At 41.1% G+C, this 23,365-nt stretch overlaps 1 protein-coding gene across 2 annotated transcripts in view; it reads right to left on the bottom strand.

The window, feature by feature from the left end:
• The window catches only part of lars2 (leucyl-tRNA synthetase 2, mitochondrial), a 33,103-nt gene extending 10,129 nt beyond the window's left edge, over nt 1-22,974 (bottom strand). The window contains exons 1-12 of one of the 2 annotated variants that reach the window (XM_056381616.1): nt 22,936-22,974; nt 18,937-19,181; nt 17,312-17,443; nt 12,621-12,712; nt 12,476-12,536; nt 12,268-12,357; nt 11,727-11,870; nt 7,610-7,717; nt 5,991-6,150; nt 5,329-5,433; nt 4,695-4,810; nt 4,332-4,615 (exon numbers count right to left, since the gene is read on the bottom strand). In XM_056381616.1, the coding sequence (XP_056237591.1) occupies nt 4,332-4,615; nt 4,695-4,810; nt 5,329-5,433; nt 5,991-6,150; nt 7,610-7,717; nt 11,727-11,870; nt 12,268-12,357; nt 12,476-12,536; nt 12,621-12,712; nt 17,312-17,443; nt 18,937-19,170 (1,526 nt within the window). In that variant the 5' untranslated portion in view covers nt 19,171-19,181; nt 22,936-22,974. Of the gene's footprint in view, nt 1-4,331; nt 4,616-4,694; nt 4,811-5,328; nt 5,434-5,990; nt 6,151-7,609; nt 7,718-11,726; nt 11,871-12,267; nt 12,358-12,475; nt 12,537-12,620; nt 12,713-17,311; nt 17,444-18,936; nt 19,182-22,824 lie in introns of both variants that reach the window. The other variant, XM_056381615.1, reaches the window with a different exon arrangement.
• Between the last annotated feature and the right edge of the window lie 391 nt (nt 22,975-23,365).

Genomic DNA, 23,365 nt, shown 5'->3' with positions numbered 1-23,365 from the left:
AAATCAATATTAGGCTGACAAACTAGAAAGCGAACAAATGAATGATCCTTGTTTGTATGCTTAGAGAAATGGCACATTATGTGATTTGTGTGTGTGTGTGTGTGTGTGTGTGTGTGTGTGTGTGTGTGTGTGTGAGTGTAAAGCTGGCTCCATCTGGCTGTGGGGGTCATGTCCCTGTAGGGAAGCAAAGCTGAAGCCAGACTGGCACCAGAGCTCTGTTCCTGTGCCCTGACTAACAGGCTGTGCTAACAGGGAGCGAACTGGCAGGCCGAACACATGATCATGTGTTTGTGTTGGAAATGCCACCTCGCGCCCCTTTCTATCCAAGCCAAACAGCACTTGGGTACGTGATGCGAATCTGCCAAGTGGAGGAGAGGACGTCCGCAAAGATACGGGAAAAGAGCTTCTGGAGAGAGTTTTCTTTCAGATTTAAAGCACTTAATGGAACAGTGAAAGCGTCTGCCTTTTACTTTATAATGAGTCTCAGTAGAGTTAAAATCAGTGTCCCAGAAAGATAAACAGAAAAAGGAGCTCTGAGCTTTGCTACAGCATGTGCAACAGAGCAGGTATCATTTCCTGGACCTTATGGGATGTCTCTATTTTGTCTTTCGGTCTCTCTGTCTAACGTTTTCTCTCAGAACAAACATTTGTATCAAAGTCTTTTTTTTTTTTTTTTTAAATCTCACACTCAATAATACAGACACACACATCAAGAGGCAAAACCCCTCGATCAACTAATATACCAGTCTATAATAAGGCTGTGATGATGAGGTAAGAGCTGAACGTTGCCTAGCAACAAGGCTAAGGTGTAGCAAGGTTAATATTTGGAAGCCAGGTGTTATTTCATACAATGAAAACCCAGAAGTATAACGAAGCCCGTTACACCACAAAAGCATCCAAAAATAGAAATCTCACAAAATATGGAAAATTGTGCTTGAGCGAGTGAGATTTCTCACCTCATCTATCACGCCGAGCTGGCCAATCACAGGCCAGGTTGCAGTAATTTGACAGACAGCTGATACCAGCTACAGTCACACTACTGAGGATCACATTAGACAACGCACACAGGTGTGTCTGTGGAGATGGCTCTTCTCAAAACCATGAAAAGAGCATAAACAACTAAGCTAAGTAATTAAATCTGAAGCAACCTGTGTGCATGAGTGTGTGTTTGCAGGATGAGCCAGAAAGAGCCAAAAGGCTCTCAAACAGATGAGGCAAGAGAGGCAGCTGCCCACTCCACGAAGGCTCTATTCCCATGGAAAATAGCCCTCCATCTGCTGTGTGTCGGCGTGACTGCCTGCGAATGTGTGTGTGTGCTGTGCTAACTAGGTGGTTTCTCGCTTTACCTGCGAATTCATGGAACAACACACACTTGCATGCACACCTTCCTTGCCAGGCTAAGCTGAGGCAGGGTTCAGTTGGCAGGCCAATTTCCAGTGGTGCGGAGGGTCAGAGACGAGACGAGCACACAGGAAATGACTTCCTCAAGGACAGATAAAACTCCATTTCTGTTGCCCGTCTCTCATCACTCCACACGTCTGTGTTCCACTCAAACTTTAATTGGACATGGTCGACGAGTGAAGAGAACAAATTTCCACAGACACTTAACAACAGAGGGGAGACGGGAAGAGGGGAGATAACGGCGTCTTTCTGATTATAGCCATCAATCACCGCTGATGGGAGGAATTATACTAGCTTTGTGGAAGTGAGTGAACACAATCTGATGACTTGTGCCATCTGCGGCTGAGTGGGCCATTGTTTTAATCAACATGGTGTCATGATGGTGATTAGTCTTATTCAGAGAGGAATTCCAATGTCAGCGAGGCGCCGGCTGAGTGTGCATTCTGCAGTCGCACAACATTATCAAAAACATTCTCTGAGATGACGTACTGGTGAGAGATAGGTGTGTGTGTGTGAGAGAGAGATTACGCTTACAAAAGGTAAAGGTGTGTGCATACATGTGCAGCATTTGTGTGTGTGAGTGTGTGTGTGTTTCTCGAGGCACAGCTGGTTTATGTAACCTCCATCATCATCATCTCATGCTGCTCCTGTCACAGATGCCACTCATTACATAACCCCGTCAGAACAAAAGTATTAATCACACAATTCACAGGCCCGCTCGCAGTGCTCTCTGTGTTCTTGTAAAGCTGTCAGTCCTCTCAGCCCGCATGACAGCCGGCTCATTTATGTCAGTGCTGGTCTCCTGAGGAAATACAGGAAGTACGGAGGGGAGGCTGTCACTGGAGAGAGTTTACACATAATTCAATTCTCACTCTGCAAACACCATAATGGACAGGATCATTTCCCCATTCGCTTATGTTGTGCTAAAAAGAAATAACACTTCCTCCACCCTCTCTGCATCCTATTTACAACATCCCATAGCTGAGAGGGGCTGCTGATCTGCTAACGTTGCAGTGCTTCAGGAGGTGGCGGTGGTGACTCAGTGAATGGCTCAAGGGCACTTCAGCAGGGTGGTTTGCTTACTGCGCAAATGGTGTCTAAGATCCAGACCTGAGGTTCCTATAATCAGCTGGACAAGATTTTTCAAATCTTAGGATCATGTTTGATGAAATGTAAATACTCAGAATTAGTCAACACAGAGGTCGCTATTTTAAAGCCATGTCCAGATCGTCTGTTTAAGTCAGTGCTTCCTAATATTTTTTGGCTTATGCCTACAAGCTGTGACCATATCCACCAAAGAGTAATTTTACCCTCTAACTTAAAAACCGGGGTTATTGTTGAGAGTATGAAAAAGTAAACCCAACAAAATTCTGTATGTATTTTAGTCTTTGTTGTGTCATTAATTTTCTTTCAACCATTCACACTTGTCTTTGCCTCAGTAAGAAAACAAATAAGTATATTTTTCCCAAAAGGTCGAACTATCCCTTTAAGTGCAAATCTTGAAGATTGGTCTGTCTGGTAGATTTGGCAACACTAATGTAGACTTGTAGTTACATTTAGTGTGTTTTCTTAATTCATATCCCCGAGTGTCAGCTGCAGAAGGTGACGAGCCGTCAGATGACAGTCTACTCAAAAAGAATTGCGCTACAGATCAGCATAATGTCTAGTTTAATTGTTGGTTATTAGCTTGTGGCTGTGTACAACTTCACAAGGTAAATCTTCTAGCTGTATCATTATCTCATACTTTGGCGCTGACTTTGAGCCAAGGCGACCTCCAACTTCAAGAAAAATACATTATTTTGTTCTTGGCTAATGAGCTGCAGCTGACAAGCAGAACTAGCTGCTCCAGTATGTGAATAATTATATACAGACAAACATTTCACAAGTAAGAACATGTGGATTGTTTACCTGTACCCATTGAGCATTTCTGCATGCATTTTAATATTGAGAGGGAGACCGCACTAGCATTACAAGGAAATACATTAAGAAGTGATTATGGAATAACTAGAAGTAATTGATCGTGGTTGTACGCCTCCACCAACCAAACTGCAGGAAATATGTTCACAATCTCCCCTTCCTGAGTCACAGCGTTAAATAATGGCCAGAAGTATTTTTGCAACATTTTGATGTCACAGTGAAGTTGACCTTTGGGATATAAAATGTCCATCACTTCATCATTTTATCATATTAGACATTTGATAGATAGATAGATAGATAGCTAGATAGCTAGATAGCTAGATAGCTAGATAGATAGATAGATAGATAGATAGATAGATAGATAGATAGATAGATAGATAGATAGATAGATAGATAGATAGATAGATAGCTAGATAGATAGATAGATAGATAGATAGATAGATAGATAGATAGATAGATAGATAGATAGATAGATACTTTATTTATCCCTTAGGGGAAGTTCATGTAAAATTGTAAAATTCTACTCAGTTCATCTTTGAGTCCAAGTGAATGTTTGTGCCACAAGGTGTTACTGAGATATCATATTCATGACAATGGGACGGACGGACAGATGGACAACCTGAAGATATTATGCCTCTGACCTTGGCTGTCGCTGGTACAGAGGCATAAAAATACATTGGCTATTAGTTACTACAGTTTTGACTCCACTGTACCTGGAGAGTAGACAGTGTAAGCTTGTTGCAAGTCTTATGGGAGATATTATTCAAAAATAGCTACTAAAAAAGTGCCAATGACAAAATGCCAAAAAAAAATAAAAAAATAAAAATCAAATATGGTATATTTATAAGATAACTAAAGAGGACTAACAGATACTATAAATACATATATCCAAAACAGGATTTTCCTCAGGATGTAATATATTGATGATAACATGAAGCATTCACATCAGTTCAGGTGTATGTTCCAATAAATATAACAACAAAAAATCAAATAATGCATCGCATTGTTCTCACCTGGGACATTTACAGTTGACCCAGTCATGAGCAGCCTTCAGAGGCGACGCCCCCTTTCCTGTGAGAGACGGCAACTTTGGTAATGTCACTGGTAATTCCTCCTCAGGGACTGCAACTGGACCGCAAGACCCACAATGCACCACAGGGATGGGGGTGCCCCAGTACCGCTGTCTTGATATCAACCAGTCCCTGAGTTTGGAGCTGGTAAGGTGGCCGCCGACCTTGTGCTCTCTGGCCTTCTGGGTAATGGCGTCAAAGGCCTCCTCTCTGCTGAGGCCGGAGAACTACAACAAGAAGGGGACAAAAGAATCATGAGTCCTTTGTATAGTATTGATGGGGGGGGTCATTATCAACGATGCTAACCTCATCAGAGTTAATCAAAGTTTGTTTCCCGTCTTGGTCACTGTCCAGCACTGTCGTCCACCTCAGGTTCAGAGCTCGGGCCACAGACAGATCCTCCTCACTACAATCTGGGATACCTGTCAGACATAGTGAAAACAAAAAAACCCATAATGTGGACATACAAAAACACACACACATAACTGATCTCTTGAGAGAGAAAAACCCTGTGGTGATGTTAAGCATGTTGTGATGCTGCTAATCGCTAACAATCCCTTGGGTTCCACCTCCACACTCTGCGAGACAAACACCCACTGGTTTCACATCATCGCAGCAACAATAATACTGTGTGATGCAGATATACAGCAAATGATGAAGTTTCAAAATGTTAAGTTGGGCCAGCATCTTCTGCACAATCTAATTTTAAGTTTCTTAAGTTAAAACATCTTTCCGTGCCTGATGTTTATATACATATACATATTTACATGTTTTCACTTAATCAGATGACTGCATGAGGAGGTCGAGTGTTCCTGTTAGTTCAAGTCTATAGTATCAGAGAAATTAAATGAACACCTACTAATTACAGTTTGTGGGTGGTTGTGCAACCCACCCACATACACTCATACACAAATACACACATTAACTGCCAATAACTCACCGATCACAGTGTCCAGATAGCCATCAAACGCCTCTTTGTGTGAGATGACCAGGGGAACTTCATGGCCGGTGAACAGGTTGTGAGCGGTGACCTCTGTCAGGGAGTCTGGAGAGCAGAGGGCAGGGGACATGAGAGAGGCTGCGCCGCTTCCCCCGGTAGCTCATTATCAACAATCATTAACCACAGAGATATAAACCTCAAGGGGATCCCAATTAACATACACTCAGTGAACTACAACTACTGCAGCCGTACATAGACAGTATGATGGTTCAATAAGGATATTTACATTAGCACACAGTATATATATATATGCGTCCATCAAACTCTGGACAAAAAACTTCAAAATCGATGCCAAAAAGACATATAGTTCCTTCTTTCCTTTCTCATATGAGGATTGATTTTTCACTATTGCACCGCTTTTGTTAATTAGGCCCTTCTCAATAATGAACACACATAATATGCAAAGGATCATAACCTTTGCAAATAACCTTTTCAAGTTCTGACAGCATGCAGGTGTAGAGCCACTTCACCCCTGAAAAAGTAATTCATTATGCTGCTGCTCAGGTAAAATCTAAACGTGTGTCCAGCTCACAAAGCAGGAAATCATACACCTTGACAGAGGAGCCACACTCAGGCTGGGGTCAGTGTGGAGAGATGCTCACCTCTCCCCAGCTTAAAGGCCTTTTCCAGGGAAGCGCGCACTGGGCTGCTACCATGCAGCAGCCTGTGGGAGGGCAGGATGGCCAGGTAAGCCGCTCCGAACACCGTCTCCGGGGAGGAGCTGTAGGCTGATAGAGTCTCCCCCGTCTCCTCCCCGTTCACCTGGGAGATAAGAGAAGAAGCGTGTGGGAATCTCTCAGCGTCCATATGCCGACAGCTACGGCGGAGCTGAGTTAATGAGGAGCACTGTCTGTCTCCTCAGTCTGTCACCTAAAGGCATTTATTTTAAAATGTATTACAGTTTTAGGCACATACGCATCTTTGGTTCTGTAATATGGATTAAAGCATTTCAGTGTTGAAGCAATCCAACCATCAGTTAGTTGGTGGACACGCAGTAAGTCAAAATTCACCAAAAATTACTTTGGTTTATGATGCTGAACACAGTACACATTACACCTGCTAAACATCAGTATGCCAGCATTACTATCACTGTGTGCATGTTAGCATATAGCTAAAAGCACTGCTGTGTTTGAATACTAGTATGATTTGTTTTTAAGGGAAACAAAGCACATCCTTATTTATGAAACGGAGTTGAATAATACTTGACCTAATACTTGACCTTGACCCGTATCTGTTCTTCTTGTGAGCACTGAAGGAATGCGATCTAATTCCTGTCTATACTGACTATTGTGTACGCTGAGAATGATTCTACCTTAAAGCAGCCACACATAGCTGCTACCATGGCTGCAGACTTAAAATTTTATTGAAGAAATTATTGATAAATAAACTGATAAATTGTGAGCTGGAGCCCCAATTCAACAAATAACATCTTGGGACTGTGAGATGTATGCTACATGTGCTGTACGTAGCTCTTTGACACATAATAAAGCAACAGTACCTTTAATCCTATAATTATTCAGAGATGACACACTCGTTGTAGAGGAGGTCTAGGGTAATTGTTGTATGTCATGTTATAAAAGACATCCTAATACATATCCTGTGACAATGTATAATGATGTAATATAAGACAAGCAGCCATGCAGTATGACAGAGAAACCCCCTTCCATTTATACCCAGAAAAAGACACAAATACACAAATGCAATCTCACATCCTGTAACCCTCTTTTGTCTAGAAATATGAAGACTTTCTAAATCAAGGGATTGACTCGAGTAACATTTTTTCAAAAGATTTCAAAGAGAGTGGGTAAATGAGGATGCTAAGAGGGCTCTCAGTGAGTTTTTTGCGACCACTCTGCATGAAACATCAGATGCATGAAGAACTGTAAATATGGCTCTCTGAAAACTCAATAAAAACTAATTTGTGACATCATCTGTTTGGGTAAATTGCCGCTTGCAGATGGATGCACCCACTGAATGTGAACAACAAAGTGAAGATTTTTCTCTTTTGGTACATGATTTCTATTAGAAATACACACATAAACAGAGGTATCTGAGAATGTAAAATAAAGCAAGCAATCAGCGCTTGTGGAGAACAAGATAAAAAAAGAGAGACTGGGAAGACGTAACCACAGGGAAACACTTAGTGGAAAAAGTTGAAAGAAAACATGGAGGATGAATGGACAAAAAGAGAGCACGGGGCGAGAGGGCAGCTGAGATTCACCTTGAGTTTGACATCGAAGTAGCAGCCAGTGCAGTCGCCAATCCAGTTTGCCTGCATGGCTTTGACGCCATACCACTCTGGAAGGTCGGACAGGGCGTCCAGGAGAGGCTGGAGGAGGGAGAAAAGACAAAGACTCAAGCTTGCTTTTTTGTACAAGTTTGGAAAGAGCAAATTTTCCACTTCACTATTTTGTGAGGGGGCCACCGGTACCTCATAAGTACGTGGCTGTCTAGGATAATGCAATTGACTCCAGCTCAGTGTGGGTTCTTTCAAAACCCAGCCAATTTATTTTGACAAAAGCAGCAGTGCCGACCAGGTCACATTATGCAGACAAAGAGGGATTTTCAAAAATCCTGACCTCCACTCGCCCTATTTTCCTTGACATCACAAAGCAATCACTTATAAAGTGCACACACACATACACTCTCTCTCTCTATCTCACAAATACACACACACTCTCTCTCTCACACATGCAGTCTCTCGCTTTCTCTCTCTCACACACACAAATACACACACACACACTCTCTCACATGCAGTCTCTCTCTCTCTTTCTCTCACAAACACACGAATACACACACACTCTCTCACATGCACAGTATCTCTCTCTCTCTCTCACACATGCACAGTCTCTATCTCTCTCACACACACACACACTCTCTCTCTCTCTCACACATGCAGTCTCTCTGTATCTCTCTCTCTCTCTCACACACACACACACACACAAATAAACACACACTCTCTCTCTCTCTCACACTCACACACACACACAGTCTCTCTCTCTCTCTCTCTCTCTCTCACACACACACACACACACACACACACACACACACACACACACACACACACACACACACACACACACACACACACACACACACACACACACACACACACACACACACACCACCACCACCACCACCAACATTTATTCTGCGTGATTAAAGGAAGCTATGCATATCAACGAGGCTGAGCCTAAAAAGTCACAGCTGGGCTGAAGCCAGAGATGTTAAAACTCTCCATTTCCCTTTCAGTCCGTCACAATCTATTACCCACAATCCCCCTCACGGTGCCGCTCAGCATGCAGTACCTCATCATGGCAATATCAATACAAACGTAAACACCAGCTATAGTCAACACTAGCATGACTCAGAATGTGTCAGCTATGGATTTGGCCCAGAGTGGGAGAGAAAAAAAAACACACACCACCGATAAAAAGTTGAATCCATTTTTTCCAGCTGTTATTTAGATTTACATAATTTAATGTCACTGTGTTTTTTTTTAATTAAAGCATAAAACAAATAAACAAGTAGAGATTTTAAAAAACAAGGATTCGTGGAATCTTGTTGAATTGAATTGAATCTACATTTAGCCGCCAATCAAACTTGTGATATTCTTTCTACAATGGAAATGAAATCTTGTTTGGGAAGTTTGTTCCTTCCCACAAATGTGTTGCACTTGCAGGTTGCTTTGCTTTCACCTTGCGTCCAGATCATCTCTCACCATTTCAACAGGGTTTAAGTCTAGAGACTGCGCTGCTCTCCCATCACTTGAATCCACCATGTAGTTCTTTTTTCTTCTCATGTTTTGGCTCATTGTCTTGCTGTCGGATGAAGCCCTGACAAACCTTTGTTACTTTCCATTTTCTCACTGTTCTGATAGCAATGCACAGCACTACTTACAGTACAGACAGAGGGTTTGATAGTCAAATACAAAAGTTGGGGCACCTGTAGGAAGTGTTTGCTTTGGAAAGCTGTTAGTTAACCAATTTCTTAATTGATGAAAAATGTCTGTTTTCTTTGAACTTTATATGATTGTTCAGCTTTTAGTGACCTAAACTTTTTTTTTTTTTTACAGCATACCTTTGTGCCATTTCAGGCTATTCACTGGAAAATGCTGAAATTTCAACTGACAAAAAAATTGGATGCTCTAAAACTTTTGACTTATAATGTAAATCCCAGTGAATCTGTGTCAGCATGACTGAGAGGGTCGGGGAGGAGACGCAGAAAAAGTAATGACGGATAACTAATGATGGCTTTAAATAAGAGGCAGTAAATGTTTTTTACTTTACTGGAGAAGAAAAAAATATTTTGGCACAGAGGCAGGAGTAACTGAAAGATGTAGAGCAAGTGAAGGGGTCTCCATGGCAACTAAGAAAAGCTTGAGAAAAAAAAAGGATGGTATAGCAATAACCAAGGATTGTGATTGTGTGTGTGCCTCTCTGTGTGTGTGTGTGTGTGTGTGTGTGTGTGTGTGTGTGTGAGTGAGAGAGAAAGACACATCAAGTGGACAAAAATGTCACATGCAAGTGCACGCATTTTCTGAACTATCACACTCCTCCACACAAGTTGTTTGTTTGTACCTAAATGACACAAAACACTTCTAGACGCTATGCTCATATTTGCACAGTATTATAGCAGAACAATACACTGAGCTCTCAGTTTGTGAATCATTTAGATGTCAGTGCGATGTAACAGGCAGGCGGCATGTGTGCCTGGGTGCAACAAGAGTGATTATGCATGAAATTGAAAACTCTGTAACTGCCACGTGGTAATTTAGCATCCTGCAAGGTCCACATCTAAAAATCCATCTTAGTAATAATATGTAGTCATCTGTGTCCTGGGCGAAACAATGCGGTTACAGTTCATAAGGGAAGTCTGTCAGTGCAATGTGGAACAACCTGACAGCTGAACTGATGACCGCTGAATAAACATTGTCTGAAGTTAATGTTGTCTAACGGACTCGAACACGCGTAGAGGCGAGCAGAGAAACGCACACGCAGGAAATCACAGTCCAATCACAGCACTTTTTAATTTGGCCCGCTCCGGTTTCACACAGTCCTCCTTTCTCTCCATCTGTCTTTCTCACTTCTTTTCCATAACACCTTCCTCTTCCTTCCTTCCCACTTCTCTGTTCATCAAGAGAAAATTAGAAATGCAGGAACACATTGTCACCCGTAGGCTGGTTCCACCTCCACTCACACCTCTGACACGGACAAGCATGGGCGACGTCAGCGCTGCGGCTAAAACTGTGTGACGCCTGATCGCGGACAAAGGGATTTTTTTTTTTTTTTTTTTTTTTTTTTAAATCAAAATGTCAAAACTGACAAAGCCTCAGAGGACAAACTAGTGCTTACATAAAAGAAGTTATAAGATTAATTTCACACTTCCTAGACACTGGTTTCTGTTTTTATTTCAGGACAGTATGAAACACTCACAGAAAATTAAAACCTGCCCGTGCTGTTGCTCTGCCTCGCCTTCTCATGCAATCAGTCTGCCTCATTATTTTGATGGGAACAGGTAGAACTGAAATGATCAGTCAATTAATCAAGTATTCAATCAACAGGAAAATAATTTCCTACTTACTTTTATTAGCCATTTTGGTCTGTAATTCTTATTTAATTGTAAACTGAATGCGTTTGGTTTTCGGACTGTTAAGATATCAGATGAATTCACCTTCTGTTCGAAGATCAAACAAGTAATTGAAAAAATAATCAACAGATTAATCGATAATTAAAATAATATTTAGTTGAAGCCCTACAAAGACATTTAGACAATTGTAGCCAAACACTCAACTTGGAAAAGGATGAAGTCAAGTTTAAATGATGGATCTCTGTTCACTGTCTGCAAGTGAGAGTCTGAGCAAATGTGCACAGCCGCACTTTCCTCCTCAAGGATCTCTCTGCGTTGGCACACGCTTGCCTTCATTTCTAACAATGCACATGCATGTGCTACATGTATAATGCATGAACCGTTATTCCTGTGGATTATTCACATTGAAGTCCAGAGGGGGTCATTTCACCCTGCAGCCATCCTGCACACCTCTGAGCTGAATAGGTGGAGGCTTCTCATCAGCCAGCCAGGCCGTCTGATGGTCGTACCCTGACTTGACCGGTCTCTCTCTCCTTGGTCGGGAGACGCCGGGCTAAAAAATGACGGTCTCCTGTGGTGTGATTGCTGAACGGGAGAGGCAGGGCTGCAGCTGCTGCTACTGAAGTGTCAGCCATGATTGTTATCAGAGGGGTCCATTGATCATTTTGGCCTGCATGAAGCCGCTGGCCAGCAATTCAGACACCACTTGTCACATGCTACACATACACACACACACTAAAGAGCTGTACCTTGGCATAGTTTGTGGTCTTGATGAACCATTGTGTGAGCAGCTTCTGCTCCACCAGAGCGCCAGACCTCCAGGAGCGGCCATTTTCATCCACCTGCTCATCAGCCAACACTGTCTGATCAACAGGGTCCCAGTTCACCACAGCCTGGATCACACACACACACACACACACACACACACACACACACACACACACACACACACACACACACACACACACACACACACACACACACACACACACACACACACACACACACACACACACACACACAGTTGAAATGAAAAAGCAGAGCTTAGGAAATAGCTAATAGACAGACCAACGGCTTATTTCAATGTCGTCCCATTTCATTAAACATAATCAAAGGGCTTCTACCAAGCTCTCCATTCATTTCAGCTTCGCAATTCATTTCATTTTCTTCCAATAGTGAGCTGCCTCAGTCATTTCTGGAACTGTCAGGGACCTCTAACCTACACCAATCATATTATTCCTTTCAAAAGAAAACAGGGATTAGCACCTCTCATGCAAAGGCCGTTCCTACCTCTTTCTGATATGCCAGTCCTGCTTCGAAGAGCTTGATAAACAGATACTGTGTCCACCTGTAGTACTCTGGAAGACAAGTGGTCACTTCCTGTCAGGAAAAAGCCAGAGTCAGGTCAGCAGTGTGAGGTGTTAAGCACTAGTGAGTCATCCAGTCTTAAACGCTGCCCAGAGCCCTGTTTGACGCTCAGGTCTTTGTTTCTACTCACCCGGTCCCAGTTGAAGCAAAGGCCGAGGCTGTCCAGCTGCTCCCGCATGGACTGGATATTACTGAGGAGAGGAGACACAGCGGGGCACATTAGGGTATGTTTAAACAATGAACACTTACGAGAACAGATGTGATGTTTCATGTACCTTTTAGTCCACTCCTCTGGGTCAAGGCCTCTCTCAATGGCTGCGTTCTCAGCTGGAAGTCCAAAAGCGTCCCAACCCATCGGATTCAGCACCTGTGGATGGAGTATTCGTGGGGAAATCATTAGTGAGTCAACAATAAATTAATCAGCAACAATTCTGATAACTGATTAATTTCAATATTCTCTGTTTTCAGCTTTTTAAATGGGAAATATGCTGCTTTCCTCTGTTTTTATCATTGCAAATTAAACATGTTGAGAGTTATTTTGAGACGTCATCTTGGGTATGTGCACCCCCACACAACCAGTTTAAAGATATAGGCCGAATAAAGTACTGTTCACAGAAAAAAAACAAAAACAAACATTTATCCTATTAAAATTCTTATAATTAAATCTATTTCTCTGTCATTGAAAAGTCCAGATATGAGTTTATCTTCTGGTTACAATCGGTTTCCAAACCAGATGTGACGTCACAAAATCACAGTCATACGTGCAAGTGTTAAACTCCACCTTCAGCGGATGAGTGTGAAAACAGCCTCATAGTGTCAAACTCTGCACATATGAAGTAACAATAAACAAAACACATTTTTGAATGACGGACAATTTCAGAGTATGGCCTTTTCTTATTTCGTGTGCCATGTGACGGGAGCATTAATTCAACTAATACCAGTAAAATCAAAAATGTTAATTGTAAGAGGGAATTCATTCAGCAAAATAACGCTGGGTTCTACAACACACGTTGACCCGTATGTTAATGTGCTGTTCCCTGCTGGAATCTCAACTCCATCACACATTGTGGTTAATACCGGCAGACTGACTGCAATTTTCATGTAACAGCAGCTGTTATATAATGCAGAAGCAAAAGGAAAACAAGGTTAAGCCTAGAAAGGAAGATCAGGGTGTGACAGCTTTGTACTCATCAGCTTCATGCCAATTACTAAATAAGTTGCTTTTCACACAATTTTCTAAACAACATCACAATCTCATTTTCTCTGCTTGTCTGCTTTCTCTCTCCATTCCTCTGTACTTTTTATTCATATCCATTTCATTGCCCCCCTGTAACCCACACTCTCCTTGAGATGAATCATTTTCGACTCGAGACAACGTCTCCCTCACTCATCTCTTTTTCCCTTCAGCTTCTCGTCTGTGTTTTTCTGCTCACTGAGAGAGAAGCGAGATGAAAGCACAGGAGTGGAAGGCGTGAGTGAAGTAGAGGAGAAGCAGAGTGACAAGGAGTCGAGGACCGGAGAGGATCATTGCACGGACTCTAACGGGTCTGATGTTTCAGACGAATTGGTATCCTTGGTAACTGCATGGGCCTCATTTGTAAAGCCGAGTGCTGGATGGTATTAGGCTAAGAGAGCTGAGCGCAGTCGACCACTGTGACTGCTCAGGAGGAATACAGGCACACTGAGAGCGAGGAGCAAGCCAAAGATAGCCTACGTAAATAACAAAGCAGAATAAAAACATGCCCCTCATTAGGATGGATACGCTAGTATTTTGTTTATTCAGTGTAAATACCCCATTAAACTGAGGCAGTATTCAAGAGACGCTGTTACAGGGACCGGCTGTGATGGACAGGCAGCGTTAGTGAGCTCAATCCTCAAAGTTCAAAGAGAGCAGCAGAGGCCCATTATCTTTTCACTGCTAATAGCTTCAGCCCCACTTATCCTAATGTCCACACAAAATGTGAAGCCTAGTGCGATTTGTTATCACGGGGATACAGCACATTTCAGAGCATGAGTGACAAGAAGCAATGGAAGATAGACGTGGGAGTGAGTGGAGGCTGATTTTATGACAATCTGTCCGCTGTAATGTGGAGCAAATCAGTGCCAACCGGGAGACAGACACATCACTGCACAGCTCCAGGCTCCTCGCGCTGACAACAAGAAGGACACAAGTGCTAGGAGTCTGGTTTTGTGAATGTGGAACCACTCAGCTATGTGCAAGTGTCCACCTACACAGATCCAGCGAGAGGCTTCTCTCCATCTGCAGCAGCTTTGAAATGCAACTCCGACCCTTGTCTGTTCGCTCATCACACAAACTGATAACCGTAACCAAACTTTTCAAAAGGATCATTTCAAATCAAAATTATGAAAAAACAATTTCACATATCGTGGTTCAAGTGGAATCTAGATGAGCATATAGTTTTGGCACAAAGGAACGGTTTGATCGGCTGTGGCTCCTTTGTACGTCACTTTGGAGAAAAGCATCTGCCAAATGAATAAATATAAATGTAAATATGCTCATTTGCTTTCCTGCAAAGACTTATATGAGAAAAACAAAACCTTCTCATGTCTTTAGAGGTGTTGCCTCTAAATCTCTCTAGTTGTATCTCGTTTGTTTAATTTGTACAAAAATCAAAATGTAAGAAAATCACATTGTGGTTCTTTTTGTGGGGGTTGCATGTCAGACTATTTCTTGGCTGGGTGCAGTGACTTCCTTTTGTGACTTAAATACAGTCTGAAATGAGCTTTTCGAGGAGCTGGTTGGCAGATTTTGTTTCCAGCTTCATGGTGAGCTAAGCTAACCGCGCTGCTGGTGCTAGAGACACGAGAGTGGTATCTACCTCTCAGCAAGAAAGTAAATAAATTTCTGCCTCCATCACATTACAATAGAAGTCAATGGAATTTAGTTTGAACGATGAGATTTTAACTTTTAAAAATTTCAACAACAAAGTGTATTTCCAGAATCTGAATTATCATTACTCCAGACGATCTACCAATGTGTGGAACGACAGGAACATTATGATAAAATGTTTCTCAGTGTCTCACAGATGAAACACTTTTAGAGTGAGACCATCGACGGATTGTACCCTCTTTAATTAACTAGTGAATAGAGCAGACTGTGTGCAAACAGCAGAACGAGGTTCCCATTCTGACAGATGCTGAGAGAAAGTAAAACTCCTGGGCAGGAAGCAGCTGCCAGTCATGTGAAACCATGTTTCTGTTCAGGGAGAAACCAGGCAGCAGCAGAAGGGATTCTCTCTGCAGGTGAGGGAGAAGTTACGCACCATCTAGTGTAAAATCCACCAGGAAAAGAAAAAGGAAAGAGAGGAGAGGCTCGTTTTACACCAACTTTTCACCAGGATAAATACAAGGACGGGTGGTGTGAGGACGGAGACAAACCAAAGAACTTAACGTAGCTTGTCACCGTCACGCCAGAATGTGACAGGTGTGTGTGTGTGTTTGCACACTGGTTACAGCTTCAACTACAGTCACTTACTGGACTCAAACAGAGTGCTGAATATTGATTGTAGCGCTTTGATCTGAAACAGAGTCGAGTCAATATTACACTGGAGTGCTTGAGATCGAGAGTATGGATTTTACCTTTACCTTATTTACACCTAATTTTAACCATGAAAGGAGACCTCATGGGAAGATTCAAGATCATCACAGCAGGTTTAAAATCCTCTATTTTCTCCAATTGTCAGCTTATAAGAAAGAGGAAAACATGTCCTCGCTTTTATCCTGACTTCATTTCTGTATTTATATGGGTTTATTTCAAAAAGGTTCAATAGTTCCAAGTCGTCATAAACTTTTCTCAGCTCACGGATGATTGTGGAATTATTCGATCTCAGTAAAAACACTAAAAAAGCTAAAAACAAATCTTTACACAGCAAAACAAAGAGAACAACAGACAACAGTCTCAGCTATATGAAAACAAATATGAACAATTAGAAAAACTGAAGTGAAACACTCAACTTACAAATGAGGGATAATTAACTTCTATTAAAGTAATGTACATGACGTGCAAATGTACATTGTTTGAAATCAATACAGCATGGTAGAAATCAAGTACAACAAATAGAAAAATCTAATTACATGCTCCCTGGAGAGTGTAAACTCTGGTTGTGCAATTGACAGATAGCGGCTCAAGGACGTATTATTATGCTGCTAATGGAACTTAAATGAATGCTATGGTTAGTACACAACATTATGGACACTGACAGAGTAAAGAGATATAAAAGCCTCAAAGATCAGAGAGGGAGTGTAAACAGATATTCTTTGTAATGTGTTGTATATATGATGATGCAGAGCGGGAGGAAGCAGACAAGAGCGAGGCAACAGTGCAGAAAAAACAGAAAAACCCGCAGACCTGTGGTGAGGGGCAGAACAAACAATAAAGCAAACCCAGGCATATATTAGCAGGTAAAAGCAAAGAATCACAACTGCCTCATTCTGGCTCTCATATTGTGGGTTTTTGTTTTATTTCATTATTTTATTGCCTAAGAACAGTTCAGTCAATATTTGTGAGAATACACAACTCTTTGCTTAATTATAAGAAACTGTCATGAGTGAAAAATCTCCATAAACAATGAATGGGGAATTAATTCTGTTGATCTGTGATTGATTTGTGAATTCTTGCACCAAAATAAGGTTTAAACTTGCCCTTAATTTCTTTATGTTACATTACATTATTGTAACATAATCAACACTATGTTTTCTCTCTAGTTTAAGAGAAGAAAAAAAAAGGGAAATATCAAAACGTCTTCAATATTTAATGTCTGATGTTACGAGAAGAAAGTATCAGTAACTTGTTTTTATATTTACAGGAGCTTAAAGTTGAACAACTTGTGTCCTTTTTTATCTAAATTCTTAATTGAAAATAAAAGCTTTCTCAGCTTATTTTACTTTCAAATACCAGCACACAGCGTACCGTCTTGGCTTGTTTCAGGCCTGACAGCAGACATACCTGATGGCCTCTCATTCTCTGGAAGTGACCGATGGCGTCACTGATGGTGTACACTCGCACGTGGCCCATGTGCAGTCGGCCCGATGGGTACGGAAACATGGAGAGGACATAAAACTTCTTCCTGTTGGAACCCTGAGAGAAACAACAGTCAGTCAAAATAATGTTCAGAGCTGTGAGATAATGTTGTGGGAACAGATCATAAAACTTTCATTCTAACAGACTGCAATAAGACTGTAGGAGATCTTTTCTCCATTATCACTCCGTCTCTTTTGAATGAGTCTTGTATAAAAGACACTGCATTAACGTGATGAGATCAGGACAGAAATAATAACTCATCACATGCAGAGCGAGCACGCTGACGTACTTCTGGTGTATTGATGTTATGAAGCTCTAACAGCGTCTGATTATAGTGTCAGAATCTGAACGGTGGTCGCACTGATTATGGATGGTTTACAGTCGCAACACTGTTACCATGGCAGCACAGTAAGTACCGGTTACATCCAGCTATACATGATTACAGGAAACCTGAGTCATGAATTTTTCAATAAATTAATTAGGGCCAGGGCTGTCATGAATGCACTTAATCACCGTCAGCCTGTCCCAGACGGTCGCACGGTCAGACCATTAGGATATATAATCAGCCTGATCTCCAGGTCTCAGATCAGCTACAACGGCCAGGGACAGTCATTTGGCAGGATGCTTAATGGCCTATTAATCAATTAATCTTAAAAAAAAAAAGGCTAAAGGTATTTCAAACATACACATAAATATCCTTGTCCAACAGATAGATTTAGACTCTCTACACACTCTTTCACCAAGGTATGAGAACACTAGTGGAGCAGTGGAGCCTTTTGGTTTGAGGACTTCAGTTTCCATTTTCATTCGACAGTGTTGGCAACAAGGACGGATCTAAAGGCCAGCACTTCTGTTCATTACGTGACAGAGAAGCGTCACATTGAACACTCACATGCACATTAGCATCCTGGTTTTGAATATTATTTGATCATATTTGATATTTACATTCAACATGGGAACCCTGGCTATTCAGAATTGCGTAAACATTTTTACATTTTTAAACAATATTCACGTTTCTGATGATCTGCATGAAGGTGAATCTTGATTCCTCAACATGTCAGCAATTTTTTTTTTTTTTTTTTTTTTTTAATTTCCTGGCTGCCTAAACTCTGATGCATGTAGACTTAAAACTATTAGTCAATTAATTGATTGCGGGAAAATGAATCGGCTAATATTTTGATGATCAAATAATCATTTGTTTTTTTTGTCAGATATGCTAAAGATTTGCTCATTCCAGCTTCTCAAACACAACAGCCACCTGAAGACTTTATCTAGAAATCTTGAAATTTTCGATGTGCAGTTTCTGATATTTAATAGACCATATGTACAGTTGATGGCTCATCCATCTAAAACTAGGACATGATGCTTACACATACACCTACCCGGGATCCTCCAAAAACCTGATCAGAACTGAGACTCTAGTGCACAGATAAACGCTCTCACAGTAACTTGACCAATTAGATCTTACGTGTGCATCTCCATTAGTGTGATGTGAGCGAGCTAATGATCGTATAGTAGGCCTGTATGAAAAGTTACAAAGGCCTTCTTACCTCCTCCAGCGCATCCTTCCGCCACTGTGCCATGATGCGTGGTTGCCACCATTCTTCCACCCTGCGTCGGGTCTCTATCCGATAGTCCTTCTCCCACTCTCCCGTCTCACTGAATAGGGTGCGGGTGCTGGGGGACAAGAGGCGGGGTACTGGACTCAGGACAGGAGCCCTGATTCGGCCATACCGGGCTACAGCCAGCGGGCACAGAGCCAGCCTTCTCACTGATACCTGCATGGTTCTGTCACCTAGAACAAAGACAGACACTTGAATCAGGGCGGGCGGAGTGACAGTGAGCTGGTGATGTTGGTGGAAGACTGGTTTTCTCTTTTTCTATATCACTGTCAACTGACCCTCCTTTGGTTCTGGACTGTTGGTCGGACAAACCGTAGAAATTTGAAAATAATTGTTTGGTGCAGCCCTAAATCGATGCGTAATGCAATGATCTGTGTTTCACTGACATACCTTTAATCTGAAAAACTTTTCACACATGTAAAAACAAAACCAACAACATTTTGACTGGGTTTAAAAGCTTTTGTTAAAAATCCCAATGGATTCCTGTTGAGGCTCAGCACCCCGACAGTAAGGATGTAAAAACAGGAGCAGGAGCAGGATCCATTGACTTCTAACCAAACCTTTTGGGAAAAATGTTTTTAATCAGCGTTCAAATATTAGAGAGATGACTATGTTTTATAATTACTTTTGACATCGAAGGTAACCGTTCCTCTATCATCCAAACAAGTTTAGAACAGAAGACTTCAAATTTTTTCAGTCACCAACATCAAACTGCAGGGTCATTAAACATTTCTCTCATATTTAACATCTCATAAAAAACTTTTCCTCAATTATAATTTTAATAGAATTATTCACTTGAACGACACAATTATATGAAAGAATAACATACTATTGTCAAAATACAATTACACTGAAATATTGAAATATCTGCAGTGTTTTCATGCTGAGTATTGAAATCACACAAACTGATACAACTTAAAGTCTTAACATTCATTCAGTTGTAAAGGAAACACGAGCCTTCAAACGTCAGAGACCTTGAACAAGTAAAGAGAAAATAGACATCAATGCTGCTGACCACAAGGCAGATACAATCATTGAATGGTATACTAGGAAATAAAACAAGAAGTGCATCCCAATCACAACATCTTATCCACACAAACGTGTCACCATGGAATGATAATGACCACTTACAATCATTTTAATGCAGTACCCTCACGCCATAAAAATGCTACAAGGATATCGCTCTCATTCCCCACAGACAGTCAGCACCTCTGGGTTCAAGTGATTTAATCTACAGTACATGTGAGTCCACTTGTTGAGAACAGAGCGACTGATGGCTCGGCTCTGCAGCTCTTCACGTCTCTTCTCCAAAGTCTGTGTTCTTTGCACCACGTCACTCACACAACAGCCTGATTTTGTGAAATAAGAGGTTTCTTCAGCATGATGTGATTATGCTCTGCCTCACAGTGAGGCTCTGGACAGCCTGTTCTTATCACACCGCCTGCCTGCTCAGATGTGAGAATGACATTTTCAATCAATTAATTTTCAATTATTCACTCATCTCTCTACTGCAAACCTGCCCTTCAGTTTTTTTGGGGTTTTTTTTTTTGCATCACAGGATGTTAACCTAGATGGAAATCCCTGCTGCCAGAATATGTCTCTCAACTTTTATAACTAGTTGTTGGTAAAAGGGATGAAATACTGTATTATAGGATAATTTAGATTACTGGATAATAAATGACAGTTAATGAGTCCTACAACCAACAACTTAAAAAGCAAATTGTTTATTTAGGCTATTTTTACTCTCTTTTTCAAAGAGACTTATATGACTCATATGACTTGATGTTGGTCAAACAGTCAACTGCATGTCAGGAAAAAAAAACAGTTTGACCTAGATTTGTCTTTTTCACAAGACACACACACACACACAGACATGTATATAAACACAGTTTCCAAGGTAACCGGAGATATCTGTACAGTCTCTAGCAGAGGACAACATGCTGCCAACCTAACTTGTCAAGAGAATATTTTCACATCTGTGATGCATCTGGACCTCAGACAGCGAGACCTTTATAGCTGCTGAATAAAAGAAGTGATAATCTGCACGCCCTGACACCAGACTGAGATAATGGTGTAAATGAGGTAAACAAACATTTCGACTGGTTATCTAAAGCCACAGAGAACGCAAACAGTAAGGGCAGGAGTGGGGACATAAAGGGAGATCTTTATCGTCATTTTCATGAGCAGATCAAAAGACGCATCATGAAAGAAACCTATAGCAACAATATAGTATATTTTTGAGCACAGACTTTAAGAAAACAAGACTTTTTGAATGAACAGAGTGTCATTCAAGTGCAAAAAACTACCAGCCTCCAAATCATTCAGTAAGACTCTGAACAGCCTGAAGGATTTACCAACCAGGGTGGACAGATCTTTGAGGGATAACGCTGAGCTTGTTCAAGCAAATGAGTGAAAACCAGCGAAAAGGGCTCTCTCCTCCGCCGTCCTCTACACCACCCACGTGCTTGTGGGAATGTGTTTTTCACTAAATTCTCTCGAGTATAACCTAAGCATCGCAGCAGCCAACGCTCCTCCCTCAGGCTGAGGCTGGGAGAACCGAGCACTCAAGGTTGCGTGCATCTCTGATGGTGCGAGTGAGTGGGCTGAGGCGAGAGACTGAGAAAATGTTTCTATGGTGACTGGGCTCATCCGTCCGGGTGTCTCCTGTAAAGACTGACTGAAAACTTCTGCAAACAGCACGCTGGCTCAGAGGGGAACAAGGCTTCATCTGGAGATTTGTAGAATTATTTTACTTTTTTGGTACTGACCAAAATACTGTCAAGCACTTATTAATAACATTAATAGCTCAGATTCTCAGTCTTTTTTTCATTTTTACATCTTACTGTTCTTATCATCAGATATTTACTGATATAAATTGTGAGTTTACTCATTTTAATTTATCTTCTTCAGGAAAAGGTTCTTGATGTCTGGCTTTGAGAAGTTAAAAACAACCTCAAAAATACCTTTGTAAAACAAACAAACAAAAACAATGCCATACTATATGAAAAAAAGTATTATTTTGGTGTGGGTACATATTCAGGTATCATATTGGTGCTGGAATCAAAAACTCTTGGTACTCAGAACCAGAATAATTTCCCATTCATTCATTATATTGATGAAATATCAATACTGTGGTATGCGATTAGACAGCAGGTGGGATTTCTGCTCTTCTGATAGTGTGAAATATTAAATGTTTGTCTCTTTCTAGCCACAATATCGTAACAATGTCATAATAAATCCAGTGTCAGATATTTAGTGTGAATAAATACTGAAGCTGAAATTATTAATCATTCAGTTGACTAACATAAAATGAAATGGCAACAATTTTGATAATCAACTAATGGTTTAAGCAGTTTGTCGAACAAAATCCAAAACACAGATCTATGTAAAACGAATACATTAGAGGTTTTGGACTGTTAATCGCACAAAACAAAATGCATTTGAAAACGTCATTAGAAAGTTTGTAATGGATATTTTTTACATTTTTTCACATTCGCTTTTTTTTTGGTTAACTGACTAATCATTGAAGTCCTGGCTCTACTGTTTTGTGTAGTGGTGAAGTCATGACAGGTCGGTTTCACCTTTTCAGTCAAACGCAGTGCAGAACAAACGTAACGCAAATTGAACTTATCAGCATTTGACATTGAATAAACCTCCTCCTCTGCTGTCTTGAGTTACGGGGTACCAATATTTCAAAATGTCCTTTATGTTGGCATGGCATTCATTTGCATAAGAAACCTCCAGTAACCTCCTGGTCTGCCCACACAAGCGCAACCACTCGTCTGTTAGCGACAGATAAAATGTATTTTAAGATACCTCGTGTTTCAGTTCCAGGTCCTGTGTTTCCGCGTTATGGTCCTAATAACATAAAAACTATAATCCATACTAAAATAATTATATCCAGCTTCTAAATGCGCTGTAAATGACCTGTTTCCTTGTATCACGACTCCACCGTAGGCGCCGCCATCTTGCTTTCAATAAACTTTATCAACACGTCATAGGTCGACAACGACAAATCCACATAAATTAGAAAAAAACTTAACTGCTTTGATATTCCTTTCATACAGCGGGTACAGATATGTATTTATTTGGGTAATATATATATATATATATATATACACATACCTATATATGTTTGTGTGTGTGTGTGTGTGTGTGTGTGTGTGTGTGTGTGTGTGTGTGTGTGTGTTGTGTGGTGTGTGTGGGTGTGGGTGTGGGTGTGTGTGTGTGTGTACATGTCTTTCTTTGGTTGTGTGGATGCATTTTTGTGCAAATCGGTTATCAGGACATTTTGACCTTATGGGGACATTTGGTTGGTCCTAACAACTTCAAAGGGCTGTTTGAGGGTCAAGACTTG

This window comes from Seriola aureovittata, chromosome 7 (genome assembly GCF_021018895.1).
Source record: "Seriola aureovittata isolate HTS-2021-v1 ecotype China chromosome 7, ASM2101889v1, whole genome shotgun sequence".
Taxonomy (NCBI): domain Eukaryota; kingdom Metazoa; phylum Chordata; class Actinopteri; order Carangiformes; family Carangidae; genus Seriola; species Seriola aureovittata.
The sequence above is the reverse complement of the archived record's forward strand: the minus strand, read 5'-3'. Positions and strand labels throughout refer to the sequence as shown.